This window comes from Alligator sinensis, unplaced genomic scaffold (assembly GCF_000455745.1).
Source record: "Alligator sinensis unplaced genomic scaffold, ASM45574v1 scaffold744_1, whole genome shotgun sequence".
Taxonomy (NCBI): Eukaryota; Metazoa; Chordata; order Crocodylia; family Alligatoridae; genus Alligator; species Alligator sinensis.
This window is the reverse complement of record NW_005842241.1, coordinates 1,824,633-1,837,782: the sequence shown is the minus strand read 5'-3', so window position 1 is coordinate 1,837,782 and position 13,150 is coordinate 1,824,633. Positions and strand designations below refer to the sequence as shown.

Here is a 13,150-nt window from a genome sequence, read left to right as displayed (position 1 = left end):
TGCGGGGCAGGGGTCCAACCATAGGCAGCATGTCAGGGGGGCATAGGAAGGCACATGTCCCCTCAGATTTGTGCACCTGCAGTGGGCATGGGGCTGTAAGCCTGGCCAAACTGGCATGGGCAGGAGTTGCCTCTGTGGTCTAGCAGGTGGGATGAGAGGGCAGAGCAGGCTGGCAAGACTTGTTGCTGCTGCTACCACCAGAACCCCTGTGCCAGCTGTGGTGCCAGCAGCCTGAGAAGTAATGGACTGGGGTGGGGGGTCAGGAATGTGCCGCCCTCAACTCCTCTCACCACCAGCTACAGTAGGATACTGTGTCCATATATAGGCATTACACACAGTGCCAGAAAACTTCCTGGTGAAGGGAAGTTGCTTTTTGAGAGCTGATAGTTTGACAGAACCACGAGGTTTCTTTTAGTCAATTGTTCCATATCCTTAGCACCACATCTGACCAAGTTGGATCAAGAGACTTGATATTTTTTATACCAATACCTTGCCACTTAAAATGACATTTTTCTTTGATCCCTGTTCAGTTGTCTTAAGACTGCCACAACGCAGAGCCGTGCAGTAGATGTTGTGATAAATGCACCCATCTCATAACATCACAGCTTCCTGCACAGCTAAGTGGAATAAGCTCCTCCTCTCCTCACTGGCTGAAAGCTTCCTCTTTTCACAACTTTGACACAATGGAGGGGACACTTCTCAGGCAAGAATTAAAAAGTAAATAAAAAAAACCCGGTGTCTGAAATTGGCACAAATGTTTTGCTAGTCAATATTACAGAGGTCTTATACCGAGTCAAGCATAGGGATTGCATTATGTAGCTAGGCCACAAAGCCAGTTCATCTGAAGAATGTTACTAAAGAATTTCAAAAGAATTTGGAGTTCTTTTGAAGTCCAAGATAGCTGATTGAATTTTCAGAAATTGTCACCATAAAAAAGTGGGCTCTTCCCACCTGAAAATCTACAACTGTACCAATGAAAGATTCTTTGTTTAGCAATCATCTGTGATTTTTCTTACGTAGTCTGAGTCCCAGTTTCTTGAAGAGGGAGCATATGCAAGTCCTACTCAAGCTTTCTTGTACAAGTAATATAATAAAGAAAAACTCTTTATAGACAGGTTCTTTCTTGCAAGCTGAAAATCATGCAATGCATCTAAGTGGATTTAGGCTTAAAAGTTAACTATAAAGCTAAAAGTAAGCCAAGCTTTATTATCATGTAATTCCTACATAACCTAATCAGTAGTGCATTCAGTAAATGAAGATTCTATAGCTAAACTCTGATCACTGACAGACATTCAATGAAAGGCACAATAGGATCTGATCCCTGATCCCAACAACTGTGCCTCCTGCCATGCCACACGTGCATGGCAAGAGGCACAATTCTGGGATCAGATCCCAACTGCACCCTATGGCTGGTATAAGAAGAGCCTAGGAACAGCATCCCAGGCTCCTCCTGCACCAGCAAATAGCAAACCAGGTGCCTGGTGCACCAATGGCTGGGAGCATCAGTCTACTGATGAATACTCCCAGCCAGAGGGATGTACCAGTGTTATACAAATAGACTTTTTGCCTATTGCTTTTCATGTATTTTCTTGAGTTTGGAGTATTGCCTTAAGAAACTCCATTTTGTATTCTTCTGTAGCTTGACAGAAGTGCTCGATCTTTTACTCTTTTGTATGCTGTACGGATGACAGTGCGTTTGTGGAAAAGGAAAACATCAGCTAGCAACTGGCTGAAGAATGCAGATAGATAGAAGACCAAACAAGAAGAATCCGCCCCAGAACAGTGAGAGAACAACAGCAATCAACCTTCAAGAAAGAACAATGATAAGCCAGCAAAAGCCCAGAGGACTGGGTGAATTGACAAGGCTATAAAAGATGGGGCGAAACATATCACTTTTGGGTCTTGTTCTGCATGTCATCCTGGAGCATTGGCTCATCTGATGAGATGGACCAGCAGAAGCCCGGCTCCCACTTGTGATCAACTGGGCTGGGCACTAAGTTGATCCAAGTACTGATAAGACTGGTAAGGTACACCAGCGCAGAACAGAAATTGGTGGGTGTGTGTATATTAAGCACTTAATCAATAAACACAGCATCTTGCCTTATCCTCCCTCAAAAGGTCTCACTTGTGATTTGAGCAATTGGCAATTGTAAGTGGCCTAGACCAGAAGCCAGGGGGCACTAGAGCACATCTTCCTGTTCGATTAGAGCAGACAGCCAGGGCCAAGACTAAGCTGACCACTCTGCAAGGGAGGTGCGGGGATTTGCAGGGAGATGCAAAGCATCCTGGGATACTGGGGGACTATGAGTTAGTTTGAACCTGGAAGGGATCTGGGACATAGTTCAATAAACCAATTTAACCTAACTCAGTTAAGTCTGATACTAAATCCATCCAAATTTATCTTAAACAGGTTACGGCCATTTTGAAAGTGGTTTATGTGCAGTGAACTTCTGTGAATAGAACATACATTCATCCTTTGGTGAGGAGGGACAAATCTTAGAGTAGGTTCTACCATTTTAAGCCAGTTTGCACACGCCAAACTTCTGTTATGGGTATAGATTGATTTTGTACGCCAAACTTCTGTTCTGCTATGGGTACAGACCAGCGTTTCCCAACCTTTTTCATCCCACTGCACGCTGATCAAGCACAGAGCGGAGTAGGGGGGGCGCATGGCAAAACACAGAGTAGTGGTGGTAGCACTGGCTGGAGCCATGCCCCACCGGGAGCCATGCCCCCCCAAGATCCCACAGCACACCTGGTAAAGTCTGATGACACACCAGTGTGCCACTGCACACCGGTTGGAAAACACCAGTATAGACCAGTTTCCAATCACTTATACCTAATGTCTACACCTGGAACCTGTTGTGTTACAGATCCCAACCAGTTTCTCATCATTTATACCAGTTTATGTGTAACTTCTGTCCCTAGCTCTGCTGAGTATCCAAGTGAGAAATCTGAAGCTTCTAATTAGTTTCAGTGTTCATGGCCTCATCAACTCACTATTATCACAATTACCAGTTGTGACTGGTACAGCCTAACACTGCACTAATTATATGGTCGGTCAGTTATCAATTCAAAATCAAGAGTTACTGGTCACTAGCCAAATATCCTGCAAATAGCTATCAGTAGTTGTGCTAGATCCATCGGGTACTAAAATGTTTCCAACAAGGCAATATAACCACCCAAAGTTAGCCTGGCAATGTGCAGCAGAAATTTTACTCGGCTGTCCGCTAGGTCTTGAGGTATGATGCACTGCATGATGCACTGCATTTGCATATTGATGGCATTTCTCACATTTCATTCCTAGCTGAATTATCACCAGGGATCCTAGTTTTTTTCTGTTTAAAAATCCAAAAATCTCCTTTTAAGCCCCCCAAAGTTTGATTTAAAACCTGAATATCCACATTTTTCTGCAATTAAAATTAAATACTAATATATTCAAGTGATAGATAGATTATTTATATCTATCTATATAAAAATAATCACTTGAGTACAATATTTTATTGATATATTTTATCAATTATCAATTTTAAAGCAATTTGGAAGCTTAACAGTGCTTCAATCATTATAACAAAATAAATTCTATACACCTATATTTTGTTTGTTTGTTTTAATGAAGGAAAAAAATCAGAGTTCTCCCTACCCCCTTCACTCACCAGGACATGGGTCCAGCTGCAGCTGTCACACTGCTGCTTTGTGGTGTTAAACAGTCTTGATATGCTGGTGCCCCTTACTCCCAAGCAACAGTGCCCCCCAGCCCTGCCAGTTCCCCTCACTCCCAACTCACTGCCACCTGCCCCACCCCCGGGGCCAGCCTCAGTGTGCGGGGCAGGGGTCTGTGAGGCAGTGTCCCCAACCATAAGTGACACCCTGAGGGCCAAGTTCTACCCACTGGGCTGCAGAGGAGGCTCCTGCCCCTGTCAGTCCAGCCAGACCACAGCCCCATACCCTGCCATGGGTACACCAATCCTTGAGGGGGGGGGGGGGGGGGGGGGGGGGGGCCAAAGTTGGCCCCTCCCCTATGCATCACCTATACCCTCCTGCTGGTTCTCCCATGCCTTGGCTATGCAGCCCCTCATGAGGATGGCTTGTCACATTTAGCTTTAGTTGCATGTGCTTGAGTGGCGAATTATAGTATTATTTGAACTTTTCTTTTATATGCAGCCTTATTTAACCACTGCTTAAGTTTCTGTATAGTCTCATTATTATTTGAACTTTTCATTTTGCTTGTGTCTGTACTATCAGGTAGTCTTGAGGTCACTTTCACAGGCAGCTTATGGTCCAGCATTATCAATATATGTGTGTGAAATGTAGGCCTTGTTATTAGCTCAAATTAACTGAGCGTGGCACTAACCAACTAAAACAGAGGGATGACATGATTGGATATGTTAATGAAAGGTGGTAAGAGGGGAACAACTGGACTGTGCCCTATTGCAGAGCTTTTGGAATTTCTGATTGTGATGGACAGACCAAATTAGGAGTCCAGGACATGACCAAATTAAGATGTGTGCATGTGATGGGTTTGTTAGAACCAAGGAACATGCTGACAGGATAAGAACATGAACAGTATGATGATCACAGGGAAACCAATCAACAGTACCTGGAAATAAAGAGTCACCAGAAGAAAAAACATAAAAGCGGGACAACAAGGAAGTTGAGTGTGTCATTGTCCAACAACACCTGGACTGAAAAACAGCCATTACCCACAGATTACCGCCCTCTACTTTCAGGAACTGGACAACTATTCTGTAAGTAGAGTAATACCTGGGATTGATGAGTGGTTGAACATTGAACTAAATGGTTTTTTCTCTCTCTCTCTATGTAGAAATTATTAATACAGTTAATACACTAATAGAATTAAATTTTATTTAAGTTGAATTGTGAGGTGCATTCTGCATTAGGCTCTGGGTTGATTATGCTTTGGCGATTCTTTAGCACCATGAGGACGTAACAGTTTGGTGGAGCGTGCAGGCAATGCAAAGCATGATTTATTTACCTGCACGTTTAACACAACAGTTGGGAATGCGTATAATACTCAGTCTCATACAGAGACCCAGGATTTTTGCCTACCTGTAGTTAAAGGGTCACAACCTTTTGCAGGACAGACCTCTAGGTAAGAGGAAGAGAGCTTCATTTTGGAAAAAAGACTTACCTTTTTGCACAATGACAGCACCCAATATAAAAAAAAAAACACCACCCAATTTTTTAATTTAAAAAGTAACCCAAAATCCACATTTTTCCATGATCAAAATGAAACACCACTATATAGATATCTATATATTAGTGGTGTTTCATTTCAATCATGGAAAACGTGGATTTTGGGTTACTGTTTTTAATTTTTTAAAAAATCTGGGTTTTTTGTTGTTGTTGTTTGTTTTTTTTAAATCAGAGAAAACCTGGGTCTCTGGTAAGCAGTAAGGGCCTTGGGTCCATAGAAGTCTAGGGCTCTTTGGATGGAAGCTGAAGAAGGGGCTAGAGAAGTAGCCATTCAGTCTCAAAAGGAGGCACAGGATATGAGAGACTGGGCTAGAGCTGAAAAACCCAGTCAGATGATTGCAGAACCTTTGCAGACAGCTGTTATACAAAAGGCAACAGCAGAGGAAAGGAATGATTTAAGGAATGAACATAGGAAGTTAGAGAGCAGAGATTGACAGCTCATTCGGATACAAGAGCTGGCAAGAAGGGCAGAGCTGGATCAATAGACTCACCTGCAGGAAGCTGCTCTCTACCACACTGCCTGACTGCCACATACACGTGTGTGTGTCAACCTGTGGTTTCCCACATTTTTCTCCTTTAAGGAGAAAATCTCCTTTTTCTCCTTTAAAGGAGAAAAACAAGTGATTTTCTCAAGAAAATCCGCTTTTTTCTGTAGCAAATGAAGAACCCAGATCCCTGATGATGATCACAGACATTATTGCAGAATACCATTTAACATCCAGGTTTTTATTCATGCAATGACTGCAGTACAATTCCAGGTAGAACTGCTTAGAGCAGTAGATCCTTACTCTGCATTTTACCAATGATGACAGGCCTAAGTTTATCTAAAAGCAGTGCTGAGCATTTGCATAGCATGACATCTGCTTTGATGTCATCAATCAGTATGGCAACATCTACAAAACCAAACCTAATCATCTACATTGTAATGCCATACAAGGAGTACTACTTAATCCACTGCTGTACCTACTCTCAGCTATTTTTGATCAGATGAACATCTTCACTTTCACTCCTGATGAAATTGACCAGTATTGGAATGTGACTAGTTTCCAAAGCCAAAATCTGTACCAAAAATTCTACTTTTTTACATAGGACTACATTCACAAACACCATCTTCTTTGTTCTACCCTTTCATGAATCACAATTACAAAGCACCTTCTATATCAGTGTTCTGCTACGCACTGCCTCTTAGAAGCATTGGCACTGTTGTACTCCATCTACTTCTGATTCTTGGCAGGCAATACTGCCTACGGTGATAACCTATAGCATGACACATAATCAAATTTAATCCTAAATATGCTGGCTAATTCTTGTGTTTTCAGAGAAGTGTTGGCTTGACAAATATAGATCTCTCTTTATTTACTCTTCAAGCAAGTAATTTTCATTTCACAGATGTCTTATGAGACTTACTATTATAACTACATATAGCGTTTCGGTTTTACAACTACATAAGTGCCAATGCAGTTCTGTCAACCTGACCATCAGACCACATGGATTTAGGGGTGATGAGTGGAGGCCCTGACAGGTGATGTGTGTATGCACCTGGTGTATGGCAACAGAACTATACAATTACAGGCTGCTACTGTTATCAGCAACCCACACCTTGATATATATGCTACTCATACAGTAAATTAATTATCAACTACACACAATCTAGTGAATTTAATGGGAGAAAATTACATGTTCAGATACTCTATTATACGTTTATCTACCCTGGCAAGGACAAACACTTTGTCCCAGGGCTTTTAAAAGATAATTAACCCACCAGGAAATCTACTTCGAGGCAGCTCTAGGCAGGCGGTGTGTTGCTCCATGAAATTCTAAAGAAAACTCTGTAGAAAAAATTTACTTTAATCTTACCTTTGAATCATATGCAGACTGTTTTATTACTTCAGGTGCCATCCAGAATGGTGTTCCCACAAAGGTATTTCTCTTTATTTGTGTATCTGTTAGTTGTCCTGCTACTCCAAAATCTGCTAATTTTACCTCTCCTTGTTCAGACAGCAATACATTGGCAGCTAATAAAGGAAAAAATATGGGTTAAACGTTTCAAAGCTTTTCTTTGACTCTACTGTTGGAACATTTCATCAAAACTGTCTTTTTTTCTTCTTTTTTTTTAAACTGACAAAATGCAATACTTACCTTTAATATCTCTATGGATTTTCTTTTCTGAATGCAAGTAATCAAGTCCTTTAAGTATCTCTCTTAAAATTGTGGCAATCTGGGTTTCATCAAGAGAACCAGGTTCTAACTAGGAAAAACATAAAAATAATTGTAACTTGCAAGTTTTAACGATGTTATAGAAGTAGAGGAAGAAATGAAAATGCCATGATATGTGCTTATCAGTAAGTTAATATGTTTAATTGATTTTGGTGTCAATTACTGTTTTACACATGAAGTGTGATCTATTTTTCTCTGTCTCCTATTCCTTAACATACATTATCTACATTTTGGATCTGCTTTTACCACTCTTTATATGGGGTGACAGGCAAATAGCCACATGGAAACAGAAGTGTGCTTACTAGCTGATGACAATGTAACCCAATACCATGAACAAATTTAGCCCGAAGACCTCTTCTTTGTATCTGAATCATTACGTTTTGAGAGAAAAACAATGCTCCCAAGTTAGGATAGAATAGTGTCCCCATGATTCTCCCAACCCCACATCAGATTGCCTTTTGAACGTTAGAAACTGAGCTCTTGCTCTAGCAGGGCTCTGCTTAAATACTCTATGCATGATATGACAAAGTAATCACTTTATTTAGCTAACATTGGAGAAGGCACATTTTAGAGATATATGGCAGCACAAAGCAAGAGCAAACAGATGTCCATACTTTTGTTGTGCCGCAATGAAGCCATGACAAAAAAGTGGTAACAAATTGTGCTGCTTTATTGCAACACAGAAGCAGAACACTGTCAGCCCAGAGCTACCCACACTCTTCTGCTATCCCAGGCAGGCACTCCCTGGTTAGAGGGGCCCAGTCCTACATGCCTCAAATTCCTACCCAGGACTGGGTCCCTCAAACTCAGGGAACATCTACCCAGCTTTCCCGGTTTCCAGACATTTGTCATGGAGACTGTTGGGGCACATTTCTGCAAGCAAGGAATCCCAACTTTCTCTGCTTCTGAAGACATACCCCAGACATCCCAGGCACATCTCTGGAAGCAGGGAAAGCCAGGGCACTCCACTGTGAATTGGTGGCCCCAGCACTGGGCCTGTGTACCACACTGGAGCGTCCAGCTTTTCCTACTTTCAGACATGCCCCAGGGATTTTCCAGGCGCTTCTCTGAAAGCAGGGAAAGTCAGTTTTTCTTGCTTGAAGTTACGCCCCCAGCAATCTAAGAACCCCAAAGATTGTCAAGAGCTTGTCTCTGGAAGTGAGGAAAACACTGTCCCACCCGATAAACAGGAGGACAATGGGCAACACATGTTTCAACCAATTAAGTGGATCAGCTGCACTGGGACATATCCCATCAGAGCTGATCTGGCTTTATTGGGCAAGGGCTATTTCTAGCCAAACTGGCAAGCAATGATGAATAAATGGGAAGAGTACTGAACAAAAAGTATGGGAACAATCAAAAGATTTTTACTGCCCTTCTTATATGCTTTCACTGGTTCACAGACATTAACACAACAGCAGTAACATCTTCAAGTTTAAATGTAAACTCAAAACAGGGCACACTTCTAGAAAGCCAACATTATTTGCCCACAAACAACAAATTTAAACTAGTAAATTATTTTATCTGTGCTTTGCTAAAACAAAATATTTTTGTGGGGGAAAAAAATTCCCAACTAACTCTAATTTCTTGATTATGTAGCAGTAAATATTAAGTAATCTTGTAGTTTTAAAAAGAGTTTCTCTTTCCTAACTGAATTTTAATCCTCATGTGAAGTCTCAAATGGACAACCTTTGAGAGAGACATCCTTTACAGGGAAAATTAATCTTCACTAATGAGTGAGATGTAACCTTTCAAAATAATATTAATATGTACTTTGTGAACTGTAGTTAAGTTTTAATTCTTTGCCATTTCAAAAAGAGTACTGCTAAGTGTACTTTAATATACCTTGTATAATTCAATTTTAGTAATATGAGATCTCACTATAGACTAAGATATTAAAAATGTATGCTAGATGATGGCTTGTTTTCTTTATGAATTAGAAAGCAAGTTGAAAGACTGTACTGCCTTTACTAACAATAAATGTATGCCTTAAATAGGAAGACATTTTCAACACCATCAGTATGTCTCTAACAGATGAGCCCCCCACCACCAAGAAGATGAAATTATGTTTCTACATCGACTCAAACCTCAGTGAGGATACAAACAAGGGGGACAATCTAATTTATTTTAATCATGTAGTTAGGCATAATTATATGCCTACCACAAAGTGAGCAAATAGTAACACATTTTAGTCACCAATATTCTCTGATTAGTCAATATTTTGAAATAAAAATGTTTTCATATCTCTTTTCAAACATCCCATGTTACCTAACCTCCTTGCATGTGAATTAGAGGTGCATCAATAAAGATTTCCTTAACCAATGCCGATAGCCAATTATTTAACTTGGCATATCAGTCATTACCGATCCAAAAACCAATTTACAGGAAGGTAGCTGGGCAGCATGGAGAGCATCTCCCTGCAGGTACTGTATTTCACAGTGTATAGGTCAACACAGTGTACAAATCAACCCCATTTTTCTGATCCAAAAAGTTAGGAATTTTGTAGATCCGATGTACAAGTCAACCTAACTTTTTGGATCAGAACTTATACCAGCCTCTGCATACCCTCTCTGTGGGCCACGCACCCAGGGGGTGGGCACATGCCACAGCACCGCTCACAAAGAACGGGGACGGGCTCAGTGCTCGGCTGGTGTGGCCCTGTCCCCTGCGAGCAGTGCTGCCTGGGCTGTGCCAGCCAAGCATGAAGCTCAGCGTCACTCACAGGGGATGGGGCTGCACCAGCTGAGCATCAAACCTAGCTCTGTCTGCTGTGAGTGGTGCTGCCAAGTGCCAAGGCCAGCCCCATCCCTTGCAAGCGGTGCTGGGCTCAGTGCTCGGCTGGCACAGCTAGGCTTGGCACTTGGCAGCACTGCTCACAGTGGACAGGGCCAGGCTAGGCGCTCAGCTGGCATGCCCCCATCCCCTGTGAGCGGCGCTGCCTGGACTGCACCAGCCAATTACCAAACCTGGCACCACTCACAGGGGACAGTGATATGCTGTTTAAGCCAAGGCTGAATTTTAAGAGTTAAAAACTGGGTTTCAAAACTTGACTTATACACCATGAAATATGGTATGTCTGTGGAGGAGAAGGGGCTTGGAGAAGGGCAGGCCATAGTGACGGAGGGAATGGGGTAGGGGCTGGAGGCGCTGCCCAGCCAGGTTGGTGAATGGGACCCAGGTGAGGAGTGGGACAAGGCTGCAGGAATCTTATCCAGGGGATCAGCATTGTGGCGGTTAAAAATGGCAGCGGGGTGCCTGAACTAAAGATCAGCGAATGAGCTTTAGTTCAAGCACTACCACCACCATTTTTAAGCGCAGGGATGCTTTTAACCAGAGCTGAGCAGGGCAAAAGTGGATGTGGGCTGTGGGCTCCAGGCTCTCCGCCTTGCTGCCTTTGCCCCAGGAGTCCTCCACTGGCTGCATGTCCCCTGCCCACCCAGTAGTGGGAGGTACAACTCACTGCCCTCACTGCTGCCATGTGGGCAGGGAGCACATGGTCAGTGCAAGGCACCCAAGTGAAAGGCAGCAGAGCAGAGAGCCCAGAGCTTACAGTGGGCAGCCCACATCTGCCCTGTGCACAAATCTGGGGGGTACATGCACCCCATGCCTCCCTTGGGGGTTGTATGCAGCTGGGGGAGCCACCCCCCCTACACACCCCACCCCCCAGACAAGCTGCCCACAGCTCTGTCCTGCTCCCCACCCCAACCCCCATTCATTGCCCTTGCTGGGCAGTACATCCAGCCCCAGCCCCTCCCTCACCCTGGGGGCCCCGATCTGCCCCACCCTCCACCCCTTCCCCTCAAGGTGCTGCTATCCACACTGTTGGCTGCATTCCTGGCCATATGCATGCGTGCAGCTGCATGCATGCACACAGCATCCAGGGGCCCTGCCAGAAGGCATATTATATTTATCAGTTAACATTATCAGCTACACCGGCCAAGAAAAAAGCCGACAGACAATAATGTTAATTTCCCTCTTATCGGTACCAATCCAATATCATATCTCGATATCGGTGAACCTCTAATGTGAATGTTAATTCCTGACATCACTTCTTGGAAATTCATACATGCATGTACACTTCCCCCCACACCTTATTGAGAATTTTTTTGCATAAAAATAATTTTGGGCGTTTGTTTGTTTCTCAAGGCATATGGCCATGCTGCTTTTTCATGTAAACTGAAAATACTGTATTTCTGAGATGACAACTGTTAAATCAGCTCCAACTGCATTAACAAATTCCTACATAGTTTACTTACTAGATCAAGAGCAGAGCCGCCACCAAGATATTCCATTATTATCCATAACTTTGTATCCTGAAAAAATAAGTAATAAATGCTTAGAACATGGAGTCTCAACTAGGATGCCACAGGATCCTGGGATACCACATGATCCAGGATGATGCAGTCTCACAGGTAAGTGACTGCTCCTCTTCTCTCTCTGCAATGTCCACCCCAGAGTCCCACAGACAAGCAGCATCTGCGACTGTGCCCTACCCCTGGCAGCTCCCACAACGACCCCCATGCGCTTAATAGGGTGTTTTGCTGCAGATAGGTGTGCAGATAGGGTGTGGGAGCAGATAGGTGGCCATGGGGTGACAGGACTGCACTTTTCAAGAAGTATTAATAGCATAAGTTTCTTTGCGTACTTGCTTCATTCAACTAAACCTTAACTATAAACAGAGATAGGCAAAAATCAAGGCAAGGTGGCACCCTAAAGACTAATCTGTTAATAAGTTAATCTTTCAGGTGCCACCATCTCCTGCTTTCTGCCTGACTTCAGGCTAACATGGCTAATTATCTCTCTAAAAAAGAAATAATGACAGAAAATGTATAAAAAAATAAAATATTGGTGTTGTTTGGTTTTTTTTCTGTGTCCCCTGCTTACTTTTCGATGGATATCCATTCCTCTACCCCCATATTGATAGTTATTAATTTGCAAGATGGTATATAATTTTCACTAAAGTATGTTTCCTCAAGAAGAAAAGATGCACACTTACTCCTCATTTATTTGAAAAGGACTACATAAGCTAGCTTCATTCCATTTTATTAACAGTTTCCTATTTTATGTACATATTTCTATGAAAAGTCTTGTCCATCTCCTCTAGGAAGACAAAACTGCCATACCTGGAGGAAGAGCACTTCCCCACCACACCAGGGAGGGGCAGCAGATCACATGAGGTAGTACAGAGAGCTCAGACTTAAAAAATATTACCCAGATATACAACTTAGGAAAAGGCAGCGATTTCTCTGCAATCCCTGTACAAAGGGAGCCCTTGCAAATTAATTACAAATTGTATATAAATTTTACCATCTATCAAACACACCAACAGAAGCAATAATCTACAGTAGAGCCTGACACGAGCTATACCAAAATAATAAATCCACTGCATATCCTCTATGCATTTACTACAAAATATAAGTTTTAACACCATTATTTATCAGGTTTTAACAGAGTAATGAGGCCTTCAATTCTGTAAATATTTGGCTTATTTGGTTATTTTTTTTAGGACAATTTGCAAACCATCACAGCTACAACACCACTGCAACCAAATTCTGTGCACCAATCAATCCACAAATACCATAGTAAAATTGGAAACCTACATATATCAAATGGGGTGCACCAATAGAGATTTTGGGGGCTGATACCAATAGACAATTTTTTAAGGAGGCATATCAGCCAATACCTATCCGATTTCCAATACTAGCTGTGCAGCTTG

The 13,150-nt window shown here is 42.5% G+C and overlaps 1 protein-coding gene across 6 annotated transcripts in view; it reads right to left on the bottom strand.

The window, feature by feature from the left end:
- STK24 (serine/threonine kinase 24) overlaps positions 1-13,150 on the bottom strand; it is a 78,075-nt gene that overhangs the window by 12,856 nt on the left and 52,069 nt on the right. For 5 of the 6 annotated variants that reach the window (XM_006027422.2, XM_025208631.1, XM_025208634.1 and 2 more), the window contains exons 3-5: positions 11,691-11,747; positions 7,357-7,465; positions 7,075-7,232 (exon numbers count right to left, since the gene is read on the bottom strand). In XM_006027422.2, the coding sequence (XP_006027484.1) occupies positions 7,075-7,232; positions 7,357-7,465; positions 11,691-11,747 (324 nt within the window). The remainder of the gene's footprint in view (positions 1-7,074; positions 7,233-7,356; positions 7,466-11,690; positions 11,748-13,150) is intronic. The other variant, XM_025208632.1, reaches the window with a different exon arrangement.